The sequence below is a fragment of the Microtus pennsylvanicus genome, chromosome 1 (assembly GCF_037038515.1).
Source record: "Microtus pennsylvanicus isolate mMicPen1 chromosome 1, mMicPen1.hap1, whole genome shotgun sequence".
NCBI lineage: Eukaryota > Metazoa > Chordata > Mammalia > Rodentia > Cricetidae > Microtus > Microtus pennsylvanicus.
This window is the reverse complement of record NC_134579.1, coordinates 98,347,106-98,371,001: the sequence shown is the minus strand read 5'-3', so window position 1 is coordinate 98,371,001 and position 23,896 is coordinate 98,347,106. Positions and strand designations below refer to the sequence as shown.

At 44.3% G+C, this 23,896-nt stretch overlaps 1 protein-coding gene across 1 annotated transcript in view; it reads left to right on the top strand.

Moving 5' to 3' along the window:
- The window catches only part of Zkscan1 (zinc finger with KRAB and SCAN domains 1), a 41,403-nt gene extending 18,161 nt beyond the window's left edge, over positions 1-23,242 (top strand). Inside the window, 3 exon segments of the mRNA XM_075971905.1 lie at positions 15,946-16,420; positions 17,165-17,357; positions 21,997-23,242. Of these exon segments, the coding sequence (XP_075828020.1) occupies positions 15,946-16,420; positions 17,165-17,357; positions 21,997-22,916 (1,588 nt within the window). The 3' untranslated portion in view covers positions 22,917-23,242.
- The last annotated feature ends 654 nt before the right edge of the window (positions 23,243-23,896 follow it).

Below are 23,896 nucleotides of genomic sequence, written 5' to 3'. Positions count from 1 at the left end.
CTTGATATGCAAAGCACTTGATATTAAAGACATAAACATGAGACTGCTAAATGTGTGTAGAGAGACTGTTGAATATGTGGGGCAGTCCACACCTTAACATACATCAGAAATAGACTCCAGAATGGGACCTAGTCTGAGTGTGGTGTTTGGCAAAGCTTACACTGTAAATAAACTCTTAATGTCTGTGAGGCCAACTTCATAGTACTGCCGTGGACATGAAATTCCCTTCATCTGTTCCAGTCATGCAGTAAGTTCCAGAAACTGCCAAGAGAGTTCAGTCTTAACTCCAGAGGATCCACAGGAGGAAACAAATGTGGGGAAAGGCTAAAGAAGTAGTAAACATGTACAACCTCCTATGGAAATGGTTCGCTTGGGCACCTTGATGTATTCCGTACCTCACCCCTCCTGCCACTCTGTATATTCCTTGTAAACGTGGTCCAGTCTGTTGAACAGAATGCATCACAGGAAAAAAGTGAAGTTTTGGAATAATTAAGAAACTGATGTGATTATAAACAAGAGTTCACAGAATTGGGGTGGGAAGAAAACTCGGGCTTCTACTTGTGGGGAGGGAGATCTGTGAGAAGAGGGCGGTCAACGCCAGGTGCCCTTCTGAGCTGCAGTGGGAACCGGTGGGTTCTGGCTGCTCCAGTGTTAATATGTTTGAGGAGAACATACACTCAGCAGAGGATAGGAAGTATACAGAACAGCTAGGCTGCCCAGCCGGTAACCACAATCCTGTTTTCCCTCGTAAATCCTCTGTGCGTAGACGAGTGGGGACTCAGTCCACAGGAAGGGCTACTTTTCAGGAAATGCCTTTCTGTCTTGGTGGGGAGGTGGAGGGCTATCTCCTCAGAGTTTGAGAAGCATTGCAAGATTTACTTTGACTCTGCTGCAAGGTTCTTTCCTTGCTCCCATTCTCTGGCATATTTATGCTTAGGAGACAGTGTTTGAAAATTCATAGCTGTGAATATTTATTGATTTAAGTTTTCATCCTAGAATTGTCAGCTTTATTTCCAATAGGCATACTGATCTGTTTATCAAAAGGGAACTTAATCAGGTTCATCTTGCCATCCTCATGGAAGACTAATTTTGTCACTTGGAGTAGCAGTGCTGAAACACTCAATACAGCAAGCTTGCCAGAAGAGCCATTTTCTGTGTCCCACTCACTAAGAGCAACTCAGAAGTGTGTATGAGGGAGGCCTGGGGGTGTGGTTCCATCCCCAGCACTGCATCAAAAGGATGTGGTGGCAATGCCTATAATCCTAGCACTTGGGAGATAGAGGCAAGAAGATCAGGGGTTCGGGATCATCCTCTGTCAGCAAGTTTGAGACCGGTCTGAACCACAGGAGATCCTATCAAAAAAATTTAACTATGTACGTGTATATCCATAAGGGAGGCAGGCATAGTGGTACAGGCCTGTAATCCCAGCACTCAGGAGGCTGAGACAGATCACAAGTTCACAGCCAGCCTGTGTCCACAGAAATAGGAATATGTTGGGATTTCCTATTAGGGAAGCAAAAGTCTGTGAATTGAATGAAATATAGAACCAGAGATGCAAACTTACATGGTCTAAATAGATCACTTATAGAAGTTAGGGTAGATTTTTATTTCAGCTACTATTAGAGACAATGAGCATTGTTGGAAAAGTACCTAACAGATCTAGGCTTTGCTCTTGTATGGAAATACTACTGTACATTTTAAAGCAGTTACTTATTTTGCTATTCAGATTTTTTATTATGTCTGGAAATACCTGTTTTGCTTTTCAAAACTTTGTAAAACAAACTTGAAGTTTTAGGTAAGGTAAGCCATCTCCAATACTGCAGGTCAAGCATAAGTTTGGGAAATCCTTTTGCCATACATAATAACTAATGTCTTACTATGAGAACTTAGTGTCCTGTTGTCTGCTTCTTTCCTAGTTGATACCACCAGTCCCATGTTTTTCTCTAATATTCTAAACAGAGAATGGAGAGAATGAAGGTTAATCAGCTCTGAGCCATGGTCCCAAATGGAAAAAAACAGTGAATTATGGTCTGCTGTGATTTTGAGTTCTGTTTTTTTTGGGGGGGGGGGTGTTGTTTTTAAATCTTGTAGGTTGTGACACGCCCCCTTCCACAAACTGACTCAACTTCAAATTACACAGTCATTAGCCAAGTTAATTGGTCTTTAAAATGGTCTTGATTCACAAGCACTCATTAAGTAAATTTGGCCCAGTGCTTGAAGATGGAAGAATGAGATGTCTGAAAGATTGGAAGAGGCTGGACCAAAACTTGTATTTCGTTACAGTTTGAGATTGGGGGTAAGTTGTTTTGGTTCAGGAAAGGGTAACCAGTCACACTGAGTCTCACTTATCCTGTAGTCTCCGGACAAAAGAATGGCCAATAAAGTTCCCATAGCCTTAAGATCTGCTAAGAAAGTGCTGAGGGCAGAAAGACTTGATCTCTCTCATGGGGCGGGGGTAGAGGGGGCAGAGCTTGCTCACCTTCCTCTCAATTAAGACTAATTGGTAACAGCTTGAAGTTTCTAGTCTGTCCTAGCTGGACTGGTGCGTAAGACTTGTGTAGACTCCTCTGTGAGGGGTGTAGCTCAGTAAAGAGCATTTACTTAGAGTGTCCCATGAATATGAGTGGCCCCAGGACATGGTTCAGCACTTGCTTAGAATTCCCTAGTTGAGTGGGGGCATGGCCAAGCTGAGCATTTGCTAAAATACCCAGATAATGGTAAGGGATGTGACTCAGGAGGAGAGCAATTGCCTAGCATATTCAAGGCCCTGGATGTGACCTCCAGCATTGCCCGTCCCCCAAAAGAAATGCTTATGCTGGTAATGGGGGTTAGCAGCTCCCTTACTGAAATTCATGGGGTGTGGGTGGGAGAAAATCTTGTCCTGAGAATATGAGTGTTAAGGGTTAGGGTTGGTTATGCAAGTAAAAAATTAATTTTGAGTGAATTTTTAAAAACTTTTTCATTACAGCCAGGTCAACACGATAGTTAACTCAGGCACTGTCTTTTCGTTTATAAGCTAGGAAAACCATCCTGTTTTGTCCATTCCCAGCTTATATTAGCATCAATTAGACCCAAAGAAGAAACTTTGTATGTCAGCAGGATTAAATCATTGCTGTTAAAAACTGGATCTTTCTTTAATTTGATCAGCCTCTAAAGAGTCCAGACGCTTAGTTGGTGTTCAATAAAAATTTTAAATGGAATTTGTTTTAAATCCTCATTCATAATTCTATAGACTCCTTTTGCTAAGTAATGGGAGAATATGGGTCTTTTGGGTTTGTTTCTTTGTTTCTCTTAAAGCTATAGAACTCTTTCAAAATAAGTTGAAGCCCTCGTTGAAAACTAAAGTTTCAAAAGAGAAATGGAAAGCTGGGCATGTGGTGAGTGTTTGCCTCAACTCTAAGTTCATACCACCTAAACCAGGGAAGGTGGCCCACACCAGTGATCTGAGCCCTGGGGCAATAGTGGCAAAAAGGATTCAGGGTCATCTTTGGTTATGTGGTAAGTCTGAGGCCAGCCTGGGCTGTGTGAGCGCTTAGAAGAGGAGGAGGAAGGAGAGTGCACTTAGGAATAGTCAGTGGTCCACTTTAGGAGAAGTGAGGTCAGATGCTGGAATACATAGCAAGTGTGGTGTCTCCTGGGACTTGGTAAAATAATAAATTGTGTTTCCAGCAGGCAATCCTAGTGATTGTTTTGTCATCTTTTGGTTATGTTAAAGTTGGGTGTTCAGGGCTCAGGAGATAGCTCAGTCCATCAAGACCTAAGTTTGAATACCAGAACTCAAGCAAAGGAAGGCTGGGTTGGGGAGGTATGAACAGGAAGATTCCTACGATTTATTGGTTAGTTCCAGCCAAGACAGAGAGCCATTGTCAAAAAAGGTGGACAGCTTCTGAGGAATGATGCCCATGGTGGCCCCCTGGCATCAGCAAGCACCAATTGGTGTGTACACATATCCAAATGCAGGTGTTGGTAGAGGTCCAAAGTTTAGAAAGTAGGACTGCCACCCTTTAGCTTTGCATAGAACTTAATCTTGGTTTTTACTTTGTCTTATTTAAATGGAGAGGTGGCTCATGGGTTAAGAGCACTTGCTCTTTCAGAGAACCTATGCAGGCAGCTCATAAGTACCCTGGATACCTCTTCTGTATGCATACACAAATATACAAAAATACTTTTAAATTAGAACTGCAGTCCACTAAGTTCTTATACAAAATTGGCATTTTTTTACTTTCAAATAATTGATTTATTCATCGTATTCAGAAACTCTGGAAGAGGTTCAAAGGGCTCTGATTTTCATTTGCTTCAGTTTCAAACTCCTTGAGTCAGTATGCTTGTTCCTGCTCTGCTTGCTCTGCAGAGATGTGATGGAGGAAACAAAGATGTAAGATATAGATACATATTTATATTTAAAAAATAGCATTGGAGGGGCTGGAGAGATGGCTCAGAGGTTAAGAGCATTGCCTGCTCTTCCAAAGGTCCTGCGTTCAATTCCCAGCAACCACATGGTGGCTCACAACCATCTGTAATGGGGTCTGGTGCCCTCTTCTGGCCTGCAGGCATACACACAGACAGAATATTATATACATAATAATTTTTTAAAAAAAATAGCATTGGAGTAGTGGCTCAGAGGTTAAGAACTCTTGCTGCTCTTAGGATAATTTCAGTTCCCAGAACCAACATTGAGGTTCACAGCCCAGTTCTAGGGGATCCAGTGCTATCTGTGGCCTCTAAGGGCACTAGGCACGCATATGCACAGGCATACATTTAAGCAAAAGCATACATTTAAGGCCAGGCGGTGGTGGCACATGCCTTTAGTCCCAGCACTTGGGAGGCAAGCAAACTCTGTGAGTTTGAAGCCAGCCCCATCTACAAGAGCTAGTTCCAGAACAGGCTCCAAAACTATAGAGAAACTCTGTCTTAAAGGATAAAAAAAAAAATTAAAAAATAAAAGGAGCTGAGTGGTGGTGGCACACACCTTTAATCCCAGCACTCTCTTTTGGGTCCTGCTTCTCCAACTAGGACAGCACACTGTCAGCAATTGAGGCAAGGGCACTTTCTTGCCCAATGGATTGCTTGGTAAACTCCATATTGAGTTTCTTCAATGCCCATCATCATCTCTAAAATAGATTGGTGCTACCAGGAATAGAAATGTCTCTGTCATAAAAAAAAAAAAGAACCTATGTTACTAAAACATCTTAAATACCATATTCTGTAGATCTCTGAAGTATTTAAAGACAATCTGTCTAAACTATATCTCTTTTGATTTTGAAAACTTACCTAATATGATTACAAGTTTAATTGTAATAGATGACTAATTACTAACCTGCATTCCCTTATTATTCTAAGCAGTTGGTAATAATAACTTTCAAGAACTAGAAATTTGCTTTACATTGTTAAATGAGCTCTGTAGGTACAATACCTTGAATAAAATTAGAAATGTATGTACAGTATGTTTTAACAAAATTAATTGCTGCGGACCAACTCTCTTGGAGATCGAAGACCAAGGGAGAACAGGGGTGAAGGCTAAGGAGAGCCCAGGATTCGGCAAATGACAGACAGACACAACTCTAATGAGGTTTGAATCTGCTGCAGTTTTACTAAAATTCAAGCATCACTTTTAAGAGATTACAGAAGGAAGTTGGCAGACATAAAAGCTTACATAAAGAAAATGATTACAGGCAATTGATTATTCTCAGCATGTCTTGTGGTCAGGGCCAGGTGGGCAGAGCTTTTCTTTGAAATTCGTCTCACACCATTGACCAACTGCACTTTCTCATGGCCCTAAATAATATCTGCCCTCAAGGTAACCAAGGTAACCCAAACACCATTCTTCAGGATTCTACCCCCAGGGTTTGCTCCAATATTGAATGGCTGGCTTCATGTTATCAAGAATAGCCTGCCTTTCTTTCCTATCTAAAATGCACCAGGGGTTTCTCATTCTGGCTAGCCTCTCCATAAATGGTAACTTATGCCATTCCATACATTTTCCTTCATAATTTACCCATCTTCTACCAAATCTCCTATCATGAGCTCTTTCTGTTCTAGGGTATCTGTAAATTCCCCCAGAGAGCGAGCCAGAGTCTTAATCATAACATTAATGGCCTGAATCGAGGGAGGGAACTGACGCATCAGTTCCTCTGTATTCAAGAAGCCCTTGGGAATGTTTCCTGGTTCCTTGAACAGATTAAGTTTTTGTCAAGAGAAAAGTAGAACAGAAGAAAAAGATAGCAGAGCCAACACAAGAAACCATCGCCAGGAACATAGTGAACGAGGTCGTTGAGGCTGATCAGGCACCACAACTCGAGCAGACTGCCAGGGAGCTGCGGGGGGGGGGGGGGCAAGCTCCAGGAAGCAAGAGCCCCTCATTTTGAGATGGCCACCACCTGAGAGGCATTTTGTCACACAGGCGAGAAAGCCGTGGATGTGGCAATTAATCTTAAATTTATATCAATATACAAAATTTGTGTACAATATACAAAAGTCCAATCCAATGTAAAATATTTAAAACTAGTAGTTGCTTTTTAAAAGTAGATTCAATCTTTTTATTTCATCATATCTATATCCTCCCTTTTTCCTTTTCAGAGTAGATTCAATACTCTTCCCTTTTATCCTGTCATATCTGTATTTCCCCTTTAAAAAAAAGACTCCTGAATCTAATCTCCTTTGTTCAGCTTTTGTTCCTGACCATCACCAATAACAACTTATAACCAATTCCCCTAAGCAATGACAAATACCCATAACCCAATGAAAGACCAAAAACCACCCACCTCATCTCTTTGGAATGTGGGCTTTGTGTTCTTAAATTTACTTCCTGCTGTCTGGGGGTGACAGCATCTTTAGGGGATCCTGAAAAGAAAAGTTTGGGTTAATTGTCAAGTCCTGACAGAGGTAGCTTTATCATTTGTTGTCCAGTCTGTGTAATGGGAAAGTACAGAGCTTGTCTCAAGTCCTGGCTAGAGTAGTCTGTGAGGCTGGATCATCTCAAGTAACCATCTTGAAGTTGTTCTGAGCAGTTTGTATTCCAAAACCAATCTGTAATGGTGTTTTTCAGCTTAGTGGTATTATAATCCAGGTGGTATCGTCATTGTGAGATCCCATCACCTTTCTGGAGACTTCAGAGATGACATTAGGCCAGATTATTCCTTTTCTCAGTAATTTTTTCCAGGTAGTTCTCCCTTTTTCTTTGGATGTTTATTTGTCCAAAGATCTTTAAATTCCTCAAGATGTTTGTTTTTATTTTTCTGGAAAAACAAAAGCAAAACCCTGTCCCAACCCTAACTTTAGAGAGGTTACTAACCTAATCTTTATCAATTTTGATTTATGGTTTCTCCTGAAATTTTCATTTTGTCTTCTAAAGCTCTTCTGTCATCCAGAGCAGTATGGTTTCTTAGAACAGGCATTAGGTTCTTTAATTACTCTGGGAAGGAGTTTCCTCCACGATGACAGGAAACAACGGAACCAAATTTGACATGGAGCCTGTAAGCGGCCCCTCAAAGTGTTTCCCAACAGCAGGCTACCTTGACTGTCCCTCATTCTACATTCATTAGTCCAGTGCCTGCCTTTGCCACACCTTCTGCATAATCCGGAAGGGAGGGGCATTCTGTTTGGATTATGCGTAGAAAAAACATTTTTTCTAGGAGCCCCCCCGTTTTACGATCCCTTTTAAGGTGACCTTGTTTGCCACAATTGAAACACTTGGTATTTTGATTTTTCCTCAAACCTCTGGAAATCTCCTCTCCTACCCAGGCATCATCATGGTCATGAGATTTGATATTGATTGTATCTCGGATCCATTCCTCCAAAGGTGCTGATCTTGCCTTTAAAGGCCTACTTATCCTTTTGCATTGAGAATTAGCACTTTCAAATGCCAGAAATTCAATTATTATTAGTCTGGCTTCTGAATTTGGTATCATCCTCTTTACTGCTGATGTCAAACTTTGTAAGAAATCAGTGAAGGTTTCTTTTGGGTCCTGTATGACCTTAGCAAATAACTCAGTTTTCTTTACTGTTTCTCCAATTTTGTCCTAAGCATTCAAAACTGCTGTACAATATAAATTCAGATTGTGGTCACCATATAGGGATTGCCTTTGTGCATCAGCATAATCTCCCTCTCCAAGAAATTGATCTTGGGATATTTTCATACCTCTAGCCCTATTTTGTTGTTCAGTAGCCTTAGCCTCATTTTTCCACCAGGTCCTCCATTGTAACTGAGGACCAGACTCCAAGACTGCTGTAACCAAGTCTCTCCAGTCTTGAGGGATAATTCAACTACAAGTTAACCATGAGTTTAACATTTGCTTCACAAAAGGTGAATTGAATGCCATATGAGACTATTGCTTCCTTGAATCCCTAAATCTAATATTTCCCCAGGACTCCATTTAACTCTTGCACAGCCTTGGAGATATCTATCCTTTGGCAGTTGTTCCTATAAGATTGCAGGATATATTAAGGTTGGTTGTTTGAAAGCCTTAGGCTGTTCTTCTCTAACCTTATAATACAACGCTGGAATTGGTTCTCCTTTAAATTCCTCTGTCTGGATTCGAATATCTCTATGATCTATTTTATTAAGTTTTTCTAAGGCCTGTATCTTGGCACTCAAACCGAACAACTTTTTAAGAGATAAACCAAGAATTATCAAAACAGTAACAAGGATTACCCAAATGATAATTAACAGTATGTCAATCCCAGTTAAGTTGATTATTCCTTCATTTAATTCTTCCATTTTTAAATCATGCATTGCATAATTATACAGAAACCTAGCTCTATCATAATTATGTTCCATTTTTTAACGTGGAATAAAACTTCTTTTAACTAGCTCCTCCCTTTAAGAATTACCAGTTTTCTCACCAGATCTGCTGCCGATGACAATGAAGATGTGAGACTGTCTCCTGCTGTGCAGGTTTGGCAGCAGCCCAAGAAGGGGGTCCAGGGAAAACCCGCAGCCAGCCTGGAGAAAGGAAAGAAAACCTAGCCCTGGGGTGGTGACTCTGGCCACATGCAGCTACTAGCAAGTGGCTTTTTCATGAATTCATACCCCAAAAGTTGGGTGCCAGACGTAGCACAAATGCTAATTTGTCATAATAATAAAACCTATCCGGGTGAAAGCTGAAGGATCAGAGAAGCAGAGAAACCAGCCACTAGAGTTCTTACCTCTACCAATACTCAGACCAAATGGGTCATCTTGTCCTCAGATCGCCGCCTCAGACTGACTGCTGCCTCAGACTGCACTGAGCTCCTGTCTCCTCCCACCTTATATGCCTCCCTCCAGCCGTATCACTCCTGTCTGCACCTCACTAGTGCCAGGATTAAAGGTGTGTGATCCCAAGGGCTGGACTCACCTTTTTATTTTAGACTGGATCATTTCATGTAACCCAAGGGTGGCCTTGAACTGACAGATCAGTCTGCCTCTGTCTACTGATTGAAGAACTTGCCATTTGCATTGTGCTCTGATGCTTCCTACTTGAAGTTCAAGACGTGAGCTTGGAGCTGGAGAGATGGCTCAGAGGTTAAGAGCATTGCCTGCTCTTCTAAAGGTCCTGAGTTCAATTCCCAGCAACCACGTGGTGGCTCACAACCATCTGTAATGGCATACAGACAGAATATTGTTTTGTTTTGAAATATTTATTTATTTATTATGTATACAATATTCTGTCTGTGTATGCCTGCAGGCCAGAAGAGGGCACCAGACCCCATTACAGGCTCTTAACCTCTGAGCCATCTCTCCAGCCCAGAATATTGTATACATAATAAATATATATTTAAAAAAAAAGACGTGAGCTCGCAGTTTGCCACCTTAACTGTCATGCCTGGCCTGCTGCCTCCAACCATGGTGGCCCTTTATGGCTCTGGGACCATAGACCCTTCCTTCTATAAGTTACCTTGATTGTGCTACTTTAGTACAATAGCACTTTACCCATGAGCCATCTGCCCAATCCCAAAACAGTGTATTTGTTACTTGTAAACTTTGGTGTCATAATACATACCTGATATAGTGCACATTCTTAAGAAGTGTTTGTTCACTGAACTCATCAGAAATCAAAATATTTCTGAAAAAGGACAACAGCGGTGGTGTGTGTGTGTGTGTGTGTGTGTGTGTGTGTGTGTGTATACATACCTATTAATCTCTTCAGAGCCAGGGGCATAGCTCGATGATGGAGCACTAGAATGTCTAAGCCACTGGGATATAATTAAAGAATCAAATTCTACTCTCAGCTTTGCTACCAATGAACACTCCAGTATGTACTGGATCTGATCTGTCCAGACACTGGTTTCTTCATGTAAGTTTAGACAGATTGTTCTCTTTGTGCTCACGTAAGCACGTGTGTGTGCATACATGTAAGGGCCAGAGGTTGATGTCAAGTATCTTCAGTTGCTTCTCTACCTTGATTTTGAGGCGAGGTGTCTTCATGAATCCTTCCAGTACTGCGATTACAGGCATGTAATGTACCACAGGCTTTTTATGTGGTGTTGGAAATCCAATGTAGGTCCTCATGCTTCGACAGCAAGCTCTTTACTCTTGAGAGAGAACGGGAAGCTCGTTTTGAGTATGAGGCCAGCACGGTATACATAGAGTTCCAAGCCAGCCAGAGTTGCATAATGAGATGTTTGGAAAGAAAGAAAGAAAGAAAGAAAGAAAGAAAGAAAGGAAGGAAGGAAGGAAGGAAGGAAGGAAGGAAGGAAGGAAGGAAGGAAGGAAGGAAGGAAGGAAGGAAGGAAGGAAGGAAGACAACGAGGGAAAAGGGAAGGAGAGAGGGAGAAGGAGGGGAAGGAAGAGGGAGAGAACAAAAAAGAAATAGAAAAAAAAATAAATTAAAAAAAAAAGTACTGGACAGATGAAGTCCAGCACAGCTCCAGGCTTGGCTCAGACAGGAGGATACCGAGAATCCCCGATTCCTAGAGGGGCGGCTGCGCCCCCTCCCGTGGGGCGGGGCTCTGATGCACTTCCGGCTGCGCGGTTGCTCGGCGGCTGTGCAGGTTCCAGGCTCCGAAGCGGTTCTGAGTCACGGTGAGCCTGCGAGTCCCAGGTTAGCCTAGCGGCGGGGAAAAGGAATGTTGGCCGAAAGGTTTAGAGAGGGAGGAACGGGTTTGGCAGCTACGGTTCTGGTTCCAGGGATTCGTCCATAGTGGTTCTGGGAGGTTGTCTAGGGAGAAGCGCCGCGCCCAGCCGCTGTAGGCACCGCTCTATGGAAAGCCTTTTCCACCCCCAAGGGCTTTCTCCAACAAAACCCCCTTTTTTTTCCCCTTCCGGAATCGCTTTCTTTGAGCTCCTTCAACTGAGCTTTATGTTATTCGACGGAAACTGCCTTCTTTCTTCTCTAGCTCTCTTCCGGAGATTTAAACTCGGGACTAATTGTTGAGAACAAGCCCAAGGTTAGGAACGTCCTGTGAAAACCCGAATCTCATTAATCTTGGGTAACGTCCAACCCAGGCGGGGAAATAGTCCCTTTGGGCTTTGTGTTCACAGTTCAGGGAATCTGCTCAAGTTTGGACAGATTTTTAGAGGATCTTTTGTAAGTAGAGTATAGGAGAGAAATTTATTTGGTGGGTGACATACTTGGAAATCTGTTTAAAGGAGACAATTGAAAGAACGGTGAGCAGAAAATTAACAGACACGAAAGTTGTTCTTCAAATGCTGGAAGCCTCCTAAGGAGAAACTGAATATATTGGTTCAGGGCTATTGAAATGATGCAGATTTGGCTCAGTCTAAAAGACACTTTCTTAGCAATTAGATCCACTGTGCAGTTATGCTCCTAAAAATTACTGGTTTGCCCAGAAGCTTTTTGAAAATTGGTTTACTCGATTTGAGACCGGGTCTTGCTATATAGCCCAGACTGTCGCATAATTGGTGATCCTCCTGTCTCTGCTCTCCAGTGCTCAGTGCTGTAATTACGGGTGTGTGTCACTGCGATTTCAGCTTGATATTCCCAAGTACAGACTGTCTTAAAGGCGTTATCTGCCACTGGGTAGAAATTGCTGTTCATTTGTTGCAATCTGTGATACTTTGATTTATGGATACCTCATCTTGTGCAGAATGAATTTGAGGTTGATTAAGAGGGGTATATACATTTTGCATGTTTGGCGTAAAGGAGGGAAAAATTGGGAAGTGACCAAAAGCCTGCCTTGACTAGACTATTTGCTTCTGCTGATAGACTGCAAGAGTTAAAAAGCTTTTTATTTTTATTGTACTGTGTGTGTGCGTGTGTGTGTGTGTGTGTGTGTGTGTGTGTGCGCGCGCGCGCGCGTGCGTGCGTGCGTGCGTGCGTGTGTGTGTGTGTGTGTGTGTGTGTAGGTTAAAGGATAATTTGCTTGAATCAGTGCTTCTTTTCCGTCATGTGGGCACTCATTACTCACCTAGCCATCTTGTCAGCGGAGTTAAACCTTTAAGATAGCTTTGGGTTTTGGTGATGGTGGTGGTGGTGGTTTTTAAAGACAGTTTTTTTGTGTAGCCCTAGCTGTCCTGGAACTTGCTCATAGACCAGGTTGGCTTCTAACTGAGTGATCCCCCTGCCTCTGCCTCCTCCCAAGCTCTAGGATTAAAGGCATGCACACCACAACCAGCTTTAGGTAGCTTTTTTTTTTTTTTAAAGAACATCCCATTGTATTTGTACATAACATTTTTTTAAATGTTTATTTATTTGTTATGTATACAATATTCTGTTTTGCGTGTATGCCTACAGGCCAGAAGAGGGCACCAGACCTCATTACAGATGGTTGTGAGCCACCATGTGGTTGCTGGGAATTGAACTCAGGACCTTTGGAAGAGCAGGCAATGCTCTTAACCTCTGAGCCATCTCTCCAGCCCTTTAGGTAGCTTTTTTAAAGTTTTTTTTTTCTGTGATGGTGTTAAATTAGTCATGTTTTCCACCCATATGCTTTTTGATTTTATGAACATTGAAGAAATTTTCGGAAACCAAGACCTGGAGGGCATCTCCAAATGGTAAGCTCAGCATAACCAAATTACTGGCTGTCTTTGGGGGAAGTGGTGGTATGCCAAGATAGTTTATTATCAGATTTTTTTATAAATCTTGCCAAAAAACAAAACACCCCCGAACATGCCAGTCAGGTGGAAGCTTTTCTCTCATTCCTATCCCATTTCCACCCTTTTCTTCTCCCCTCCTCCCTTTTGTTTTGTTGTTGTTGTTTGTTTTTGAGAGAAAGTTTTGCTGTATATACATTTTTCACAGGCTGGCCTAATGGTTCTGAGTTCCAGGTCAGCCGAGTCTATTCATCGAGACCCTGTGTCAAAAGTACCAACGACACACACATTTGTTGTCTTCCCACCCATTGTTCAAAATCTAACAGCAGTGCCACAAAAGATGGCAGGAGAACTGAGTCTTGCAAGCCACCTTTGTCTAGCCTCTGTACATACTGTGTGTAGTAGCACGCATACACCCCACCCTGACACACACACATACAATATCGATCAATTAAAAAGGGGAAGGGAGCCTGGCGGCGGTGGTGGTGGTGCACACCTTTAATTCCAGCACTGGGGAGGCAGAGGCAGGCAGATCTCCAAGAGTTTGAGGCCAGCTTTGCCTACAAAGCTAGTTCAAGGACAGGCTCCAAAGCTACACAGAGAAACAAAATAAATAGATAAATGAAAGGCGGGGGCGGGGCTGGGGAAGTGGCTCAGTGGCTAAGAGTCTGTATCTGCCCTGCTCTTGCAGAAGACTCTTAGTTTGTTTCCCAGCACTCACGTCAGGCAGTTCACACATGCCTGTAGTTCAGGGGTTCCCACTGTTCTCCTCCACAGGCCTGCCCTCATGCACACACACACCATTTTAAAATAAAATCTTTTTCTAAGCTAAGGACACTTAAATAAAAACTTAGACATGGGGCTTGGGAAGTGACTTGGTCAGTAAAGTGCTTTCTGTGCAAGCATGAGGACCTGAGCACACATGTAAAAACCCAGGGTGTCCGCTTGTCCCTAAACTCTCAGTACTAGAAGGGCAGAGACAGGCGGATCCCTGGGTTCGCTGGCCAGCCAGCTGGCCTCAGTGATCCATGAGCTCCAGGCTCAGTGAAAGACCCTGTCTCAAAACAAAGAATAAGGGGAACAGTGACAGAGGAAGATGTCTGACCATGACCTCAAACCTATACACACATGAACAGGAAAGTTCATCTGTACAGTAGTATACACACACCCCAAAAGAACCAATTGAATATATTCTCCTTTAAAAAAAAAGTCAGATAAAGTTCATCCTAATTAGATTTTTATTATTTTTGTTTATTTATTTGGTGCTAGTGGTAGAACCCAAAGGTTTGCTTTCACAAGACAGATACTCTACTCCTGAGCAATCTACCTAGCCCTTATACTCCGTTTTAGTTTCTCTCTTTTTTTGTTTGTTTGTTTTCGAGACAGGGTTTCTCTATGTAACAGTCCTGGCTGTCCTGGCACTCACTCTGTAAACCAGGCTGGCCTCAAACTCCCAGAGATCCGCCTGCCTCGGCCTACCAAGTGCTGGGATTAAAGGCCTGCGCCAGCACCGCCCCCACCCCCAGGGATACTCCATTCTTTTTTAACAAGCCAGCCAATTCCAGTCTGGGACAGACAAGCTCATGCTGACAAGCAGTCATTTGATGAGTCAACTTCTTTATGTTCAGACAATATTAGGTAGATTGCTCAAATCATAGAAACTACGATACGTATAATTGTAAACTTGTGAAACAACTTTAGGAGCAAAGATCTAATTTTCAAATTATGCCACTCTGGCCTTTGGGGGAAAATGAACATAAGACCATCAAGTGAAAGTACGCCCTGCTTTGCTGACTCCAGCATGATTCTGAACAATATTTTTTTCTAATTTGTACATATTAATTGTACAAAGTGGCAGGCTTCATTGTGATGTCTACAAGCACACATTCTTAGTCACTTTTCTGTCGCTGTGAAGAGACACCATGACCAAGCCAACTCTTGTAAGAGGAAGTATTTAACTGGGGCCTGGCTTACAGTTCAGAGGTTAAGTACCTTATCATCACGGCATGAAGCCTGGCCACATGCAGGCAGGCACTGGAGCAGTAGCTAAGAGCTACATCCTGATCTGTACGAAACCTCGGAACCCGCCCCTGGTGGCACTACTTCTTCCAACAAGGCCACACCTCGTAATCCTAATCTTTTCAGATAGTATAATCGCTGGTGACTAAGCTTTCAAATATATGAGCCTGTAGGGGCCATTCTTCAAACAAACACACTGCATACAATTGTTTTAATCATATTTAGTTCTTAGTTCTCTTTTCTTGTCCCTCACAGTCTCCCTTTATCTCTTCCATATCCCTTTTACTTTCATGTTTGCTCCCACCCTTCAAATTCTGCATAGGAGAAGAAACAAAACATGCTCAGCTTACTTTGGTGAGTCTGGCTTAACTTGCATAACATGATAATTTCCACTTCCACCCATTTTCCTGTAAACAACATTTCTTTTTTTTTAATATTTATTTATTTATTATGTATGCAATGTTCTGTCTGTGTGTATTCCTGAAGGCCAGAAGAGGGCACTAGACCTCATTACAGATGGTTGTGAGCCACCATGTGGTTGCTGGGAATTGAACTCAGGACCTTTGGAAGAGCAGGCAATGCTCTTAACCACTGAGCCATCTCTCCAACCCCTATAAACAACATTTCTAAACAATGCTTTTTAAGTGTGTGTGTGTGTGTGTGTGTGTGTGTGTGTGTGTGTGTGCGTGTGTGTGTGTGTGTGTGTGCAAGCACGCGCGTGCGGGCATCAGAGGACAACTTGCAGAAGTTGGTTCTCGCCTACCACAGTGTGGTTGCCAAAGGTCAAACCTGGGTGGTCAGGCCTAACAGCAGGCACTCTGATCCACAGAACCATCCCACCAGCTCTGAACAATACTTTTTATATGGTAGTTGACTGATGGCCCCTGTGGTAAATACCAGAAAAACATATTTTTGTTTTATGATAACTTTATGGAAACTATGTTTTTTTAGGTTTGAATTGTGACCCTTAAGAAAGAGAAATTCAAAGGCACCAGGTCTGCCTCCCACGGTCCCGCTGTGTCTGGAATCTGTGTGATGACCAAGGTGGTGGGCATGGCCACAGTTCTGGGCCCTAGGCCACCTCAAGAGTCAATGGGGCCTTCGACCCGTAAAGCAGAAGAGGATGATGAGAAGGACAAGTGCCGCCCTAGCCTAGAGACATCCCGTCAGCGCTTCAGGCAGTTCGGGTACCATGACACTCCTGGGCCCCGAGAGGCACTGAGCCAGCTTCGGGTGCTCTGCTGTGAGTGGCTGCAGCCCGAGATCCACAGCAAGGAGCAGATCCTGGAGCTGCTGGTGCTGGAGCAGTTCCTGGCCATCCTGCCCCGAGAGCTCCAGGCCTGGGTGCAGCAGCACTGCCCTGAGAGTGCAGAGGAGGCCGTCACTCTGCTGGAAGACCTGGAGCAAGAGCTGGATGAGCCAGGACTGCAGGTGGGCGGGAGGCCGTCAGATGCTAGGAGGCAGGAGTCGGGGCTGTCCATCTGTTGGGAGCAACTTTTCCTGGGGAGGCACCAAACACCCATCCTCTCATCCCAGATAGGGAACCCACAACAGACCAAAGTCCAGCTTGGTGAATTGATGGGTTTTATTGGGGTTGCTTACCAAAGTTTGGATGAGGGATTACTTACAGGAGCAGAAATGACTCAGAGAAAGCTGCATCACCAGAGCCCAGCATGCGTGACAGCTCACAAAGCTGGGAACCTGGAGCACCCTGCGCAGCCTGCAGGCAGCTCAGCAGGTTGGAGAATGTTCTTTCCAGGCAGCTCAGCTGCTCTGAGAGTCTTCTTTGCAGCTTGGCTTTGCCGGGTCTTCTTTACATGTCTATTCTGCTAGTCGCAGGGGGGACTCTCAGCTTTTATTGCTTACTCTGACAGGGAGGGGCCTAGTGAATCTGGTCAGTTTCAGGGACTTCCTGAAGCTAGTTTGTGTTGTTTACCTTCCTGTAGGATGCAGAAACTGTTAGACAACACCATGCAGTATACTTATTAATCAGCTAGAAGCTTCTGGGGAGCTAGGTCATGTTTGCTCCTGTTGTCTGCTCTTACCCTGAAGTACCTTTGGGAGCTCAGTGGGGTGGCTGTCTTTCCTTTCCTTCTCTTAAAATTCTGCATAGCTCGCATGGGATTTTGCTCATCTTGAGTTGTCTGCGCAGACACCATGTCTTACTGTCTCTAGGTCTCATCTCCTCAGAGGGAAAAAAAGCAGGCTTGGGAGAAGATGTCAACTTCAGGAACTGCAGTGGAGTCCTTAAGCAGTACCCAGTCTCAGTCCGGGGATGCCAGCCCCAAATATGAGTTTTGGGGGCCCCTGTACATCCAAGAGACTGGTGAGGAGGAGGTTTTCACTCAGGATCCAAGAAAGCGTCAAGGTAAGGACCCTTCTCAGTGTCCAGAGAAATCTTTACTCCAGGGGAGGGATAACCTCTCAATTGACCTGACTAGGAGAGCAGATTAGGCAGAAGTCATGCACTTTTCTCCCAAACCCAGTTGCCTTCCTTGGCCAGGTTCCCGGCACTAGGGTAGGCAGCATCCTTGCAGAGAGTTGGGCAGAGCTGTTTCCAAAGGAGCGAGACTGACTGGAAGATATGGACAGGCTGAGTGAGCCAGTAGAGTGCCAAACTAGACCACAGGGGAAAGGTATTGCTGCCTGTGAGCCTGGAGGGCCAAGAAGGAAGATCTGTTCTTATAGACCCAGACAAGAGCTGAGCCTTGATAGGGAAGGAAGGAGTTAAATGCTGGGAGCCATGACTCCAGGTCCTGCCATTGGGTCAAGAGAAAATGAATAGATAACTCATTTCACACTGGTCCTGCCTTCACATCTTCTGGTGTACCAATAGCAGGCCTAAGGGTCAGTTTCCTAGGATGCAGATCAGGGAAGACTGGGTCTGGAAAAGGCCACGGAACCTCCATTCTGAATCTATGCAGACTTCACAAGTCAAAGATAATTTAGGGGTTGATAGAGTACTTACCTAGCATGCAGGAGGCCCTGGGTTCCATCCCTGCACTCAGATTCAAGGTCATCCTTGGCTACGTGGTGAGTTCAAGACCAATGTGGGTTTGTTTTTTTTTTTGTTTTTTTTTTTTTTTTTTTTTGGTTTTTCGAGGCAGGGTTTCTCTGTGGCTTTGGAGCCTGTCCTGAACTAGCTCTGTAGACCAGGCTGGTCTCGAACTCACAGAGATCCGCCTGCCTCTGCCTCCCGAGTGCTGGGATTAAAGGCATGCGCCACTACTGCCAGCCAATCTGGGTTTTGTGAGACCTTGTCTTTAAAAAATGAATAAATAAAAAATTTAAAAAGGAAATATATTAGGATAACTAACTATTCCCTGGCTCAGATCTCCACAAATCATGGTGTATGTTACAGCTTTATTTTTCTACTGGTGGTTTTCAAAGATTAATCAGATTGCTATTGATGAAAAATATGCCATATTGTTTCAAATCTTGTATTTATCATTTTTCATGGCTATGGTATGTTCATAAGCCGAGTCGTGGCCCTGAGAAAATGCCTGAATTACTTACCATATACTAGACTCTTGAAAGCCCCTCTTGAAAACAAAATCTTGAGCCCTGTTGAAAACTATTCTATACCAGGAATAATGGTGCACACTTTTAGTCCCAGTCCGCAGGAGGCAGAAGCAGGGATTTCTAAGTTCAAGGCCAGCCTGGTCAATGTGAGTTCCAAGACAGCCAGGACTGTGTAGAGAGATCCTATCCAAAAAAAAAAAAGAAGAAGAAGAGAAAAAGGGAAGGAAGGAAAGAAAGAAGTATATTGTTAGGGCTGGAGAGGTGGCTCAGCAGTTAAGAGCAGTGGCTGCTCCTGCAGAAGACCTGGCTCACTTCCTAGCACCCACATCAAGTGGCTTACAATGGCCTATGACTCTCGTTCCTAAGGTTCCAATACCTCCGTCTGGTCTCCAAGGGCACCCGCACATATGTGATGCATATACAGACGAGCAGACACAAAAGTAAATGGACATCACAGGGACTGACAGGATAACTCAGCAGTTAAAATGCTTGCTCATCAAGCCATTGACCTGAGTTACATCCTGGAACCTATGTGATAAGAGAGCATAACTGCGTAAAGATGTGCTGCATTTGTTTAACAAATACTCACAACATACGCAAGTGCAACACATCTTTGCATGGTTACACAAATCTTCTGCAACACCTGGATATTCAGGACAAGTGCAGCCCCTAGACTTTCTGTGGGTGTGCTTTTAAGCATAAAAACCACATTCTGGGTTGACACACCTCATTTAGCAAGAATGTTAGCCAGAAGCCAGAAAGCAAAGTTAGTATATTTAGGAACTTTCTCAGAACTATAGACTTTAATGGGTTAGGTCTTTATTCTTGTTTCTGCAAGTGTTGCTGTCTGTCTGTGTGTTGGGTTCCAAGGCCTGAATGGTACTTTCATCATGGCGTAGGTTGTGCTAAGACCTGGGGACCTGTTGCATACCTAGTATGCTCCAGGAGAGTCTGCAGAATTTAAAGTATTCCCCCACAATCCCCAGTTTCAGAACACAAGCCTCCTACCTCTGTCTGCTGCTTTCCTTCCCTTTCTGTTGTGTGCCACTCACTCCTGCCCCCTCCTCCTTGCTTTGGACTCTGAGACTCTGGCCCTTTGAAACTTGATTCATCCTGGGATAGCCAACCTCCCAACCCAAACTGCTCTTGGCAGCACCACACAGTTGGGTGCAGATCCAGATAGTTGATAGGCATGAGCTCCTGGCTGACCATATCTTGGACCACTGTCAATAGATTTTGTGCCCAGTGTACATTGTCACATTTGTAAATGGAAATTAGGTGCTGGAGAGATGGCTTAGTACCGAACAGCACTTGCTGTTACCGGGGACAGACGCTTAAGTTCGGCACCACATAAGGCTGCTCACAACTGCCTGTATGTAACTCCTACTTCGAGAGACCTAGTGGCCTCTTTTGGCCTCTACAGGCACCTACATACATGTGGCAGACACACAGTTACATACACATAAATAAAAATAAACCTTATACAATAAGATAATTGGGAGTGGAGAGATGGTTAGACAGCTAAGAGCACTTGATGCTGTTGCAGAGGACCACCCACGTGGGGTTCAGTTCCCAGCACCCACATGACAGCGTCAAACAATCCAGAACTGCAGTTCTGGGAACCTGGCACCCTTTTCTGGACTCCATGAGTACCAGGCATGCACACAGTATACTTACATAAGTTTAAGCAAAAGACCCATACAAACACAATTTTTATTTATTTATTTTTGGTTAAAAAAGGACACTGACCAGTGACAGCGCACACCTTTACTCCCAGCACTCAGGAAACAGAGGCAGGAGGATCTCTGTGAGTTTGAGGCTAGCCTGGTCTACAGAGTGAGTTCTAGCACAGCCAAAAAAACCCTGTCTTAGGAATTGAGGGGAATACTAGCCTCAAAAGTGCTATATAAATGGAGGGTGACCTTGAACTCTGGTCCTGCTTCTACTTCCTATTTGTGCTAGGATGCGAGATGTGTACCACCACACCCAGCTTCATATCCAGAGGATTCTAAATCAGCATATCTTGTGATATGCTGACTTGGGCTAATTTTTCTGTCACTCTGTTCATGACACTCAATACAGAACTATCCTGCCTGTCACTGATAAAGAAAATGTCCATGTACACAACAGAATTCTGTTCAACTGTAGAAGCTGAAGAGTGAAATCATATGACAGCCAGAAGAAAACAATTAAAATAGGATAGGTTGAGTCCTACAGACATTCCCCTTTGCATAGTCGCTGGTCACACAAAGTACGGCAAGGAGTGTTGCCGGAACTGGAGGTGGGCTGTTTCTGTTGTTTGTGTTTGTGGATTATTTCTGTTTGGTTGATGGACTAGTTGTTTGATTTTGGCTTGATTGTAATTTTGTTTGTTTATTTGTTTTTGTCGTTTGTTTTGGTCTCTCTATGTAATCCTAGTTGGCCCAGAACTCACTGTGTAGACTAGGCTGCCTCAGAAGACAGATCTGCCTGCCTCTTGTTCCCAAGTGCTAGAATTAAAGGCGTGAGCCACCACACCTGGCCCAGGTCAGGTGTGTTTTGTTTTGGTTTTGTTTAAGGTTTTTTTATTTATTATGTATATTGTGTTCCATCTGTATGCATGCTTGCACACCAAAAGAGGGCACCAGATCTCATTACAGATGGTTGTAAGCAACCATGTGGTTGCTGGGAACTGAACTCAGGTCCTCTGGAAGAGCAGCCAGTGCTCTTTTTTTTTTTTTAAATATTTATTTATTATGTATACAGTATTCTGTCCGTGTGTATGTCTGCAGACCAGAAGAGGGCACCAGACCTCATTAGAGATGGTTGTGAGGCACCATGTGGTTGCTGGGAATTGAACTCAGGACCTTTGGAAGAGCAGGCAATGCTCTTAACCTCTGAGCCAACTCTCCAGGTTTTAATGCCCAGTTGGGGAAAAGGTTTTTAGGTGCTCTTAAGAGAGAGGAGTTGGCACTATTCTCAAAGAAACTTATGTACCCCTGAGAAGGTGTGCTGGAGTGGAAGACTGCGCCAGTAGTACAGGACACAGTGCCTCAGCCCTGAGTGGAATTCAGCTTTACCCGCACCACTGAAACCCGGTGTTTACCCTGGTAGAACTTGACCACCTTTCTTTTACCTGCATGGCCCAGAAACCTCCCAAGGCAGAGATCATTCACAAACCTTGGCTGTGAGTATGTTGCAGAAGCAAACGTGAAGTCACAGACGAATATTCCGGTGTGTTCTAGACTGCTTCAGAGCCTACGGGGGAGGAAGTGGGAGCACAGGTTTTCTGGATGATAAGAATTATAAAACCATCACGTAATAGATACCCGGGCGTGGGCTTCTGTGGGCACACTTGAACTCGGTGTGACAATCACTCTATTGTATCTCACACATGGCACCATCCTTCAACCCTGTCTGCCTCCCTTGGGGATCCTACTTCTCCTACAGCAGCTGCATCCTCAGAACAGGAGCAACTGATGCATCCCTAACCCACCTACTTTCAGGTTTGAAATCGAATCCCCAGAAGGAGGACTCAGCAGATGAGCAGAGAAGTTCTGAAGAGGAGTCCCATGCAGACGGACTCAAAGAGGGCATCATTCCCGCGATTGCTACCAATAAGTATGGGTCAAGGTCAGAAAGGCAGTGGGCCAACAATCTGGAAAGGGAGAGGGGAGCAAAAGCTTTTCTGCAAGACACAGGTTCCAGGAAAGGGGCAGAGCCCATGATGTCTGCTAAGCTTGCCCCGGGAGAGAAACGTTACATATGTGCAGAGTGTGGGAAGGCCTTTAGCAATAGCTCAAACCTCACTAAACACCGCAGAACACACACTGGGGAGAAGCCTTATGTGTGCACCAAGTGTGGGAAGGCCTTCAGCCACAGCTCCAACCTTACCCTCCATTACAGAACACACTTGGTGGACCGGCCCTATGACTGTAAGTGTGGGAAAGCCTTTGGGCAGAGCTCCGACCTCCTTAAACATCAAATGATGCATACGGAAGAGGCGCCCTATCAGTGTAAAGACTGTGGGAAAGCCTTCAGTGGGAAGGGCAGCCTCATTCGACACTACCGCATCCACACCGGGGAGAAGCCCTATCAGTGTAACGAGTGTGGAAAGAGCTTTAGTCAGCACGCAGGTCTCAGTTCCCATCAGCGCCTGCACACAGGGGAAAAGCCCTATAAGTGTAAGGAGTGTGGCAAAGCCTTCAACCACAGTTCAAATTTTAATAAGCATCACAGAATCCATACTGGTGAAAAGCCCTACTGGTGTAACCACTGTGGGAAAACCTTCTGTAGCAAGTCCAATCTTTCCAAACACCAGCGAGTGCACACCGGAGAGGGAGACGTGCCGTAACTGTCCATCCTCTCTGTCGTTGTCATTGTTCTTGTGAGCATTAGAATGTGGGTGCTAGGAAGCAGCCTGTGATACAGTGTTGGGTGGTAGATTTTGCTCTAGTCCTCAAGGGGTGCCATGGAGGGAGAACTCCACAGTGACAGGGCAGGCGGGAGGTCTGCAGAGCGGAGTGAGCCCCACAGTGCTCACCTCGGCCAGCGGGGTCCCTCCTCACACTCCAGGCCCTAGTGAACTGTGCTGCCATTGTCTTCTGCATAGTTAAACTGATGTGTGTCCAGTAGAGTTAAGGAAGAAACACTAAAATTGTTTAGCTGTTTTAACATATATTCCACAGTTGTAGTTTGTAAAGAATTGAGCCACCTTGAACAGTCTGTTTCAGAATAAATGTACAGCATCATGTACTGCCTCGGGACTATTATTGTGTGGTTGTGGAACTCTTTTGGGGGGGGGGATGGGTATGTGAGTGTGTGCATGCCCTAGCGCATATGTGGAGACCAGAGGCCAACTTGAATGAATTACTTTCTCCTTCCATCCAGTACATGGGTCCCAGGGACCAAGCTCAGGTTGTCAGCCCTGGGGGCAAACTCCTCACCTACTGAGCCTGTCACCAGCCACGGTCATTGAACGCTTGGGTAAAGTGTTGGCCAGGCATAGGGTATATATACTCTCATATTCCCAACACTTAAGAGAGGATCATGAGTTCTGAAGAAAGGAGAGGGAGAGGAGGGCAGAGGAAGGAAAGGGTGGCTACCTCCAGTCTGGAGCTTGTGGACATGTGTGAGGAAGTCATGGGCATATGTGTAGTAGCTGCATAGTGGTCTGTATTGTTGCACTGTGCTGTCCTGACAAAGTGAGCACACACTTTGGTTGTTGTTGTTTTTGTTTTTAATAAGCTTTCTATGTGTGGCCATAGTTTTTTGAGACAGAATTTCTCTGTGTAGCCCCGGCTGTCCTAGAACTCACTCTGTAGACCAAGCTGGCCTCAAACTCACAGAGATCCACCTGTCTCTGCCTCCCGAGTGCTGGGATTAAAGGTGTGCACCACCAACCGC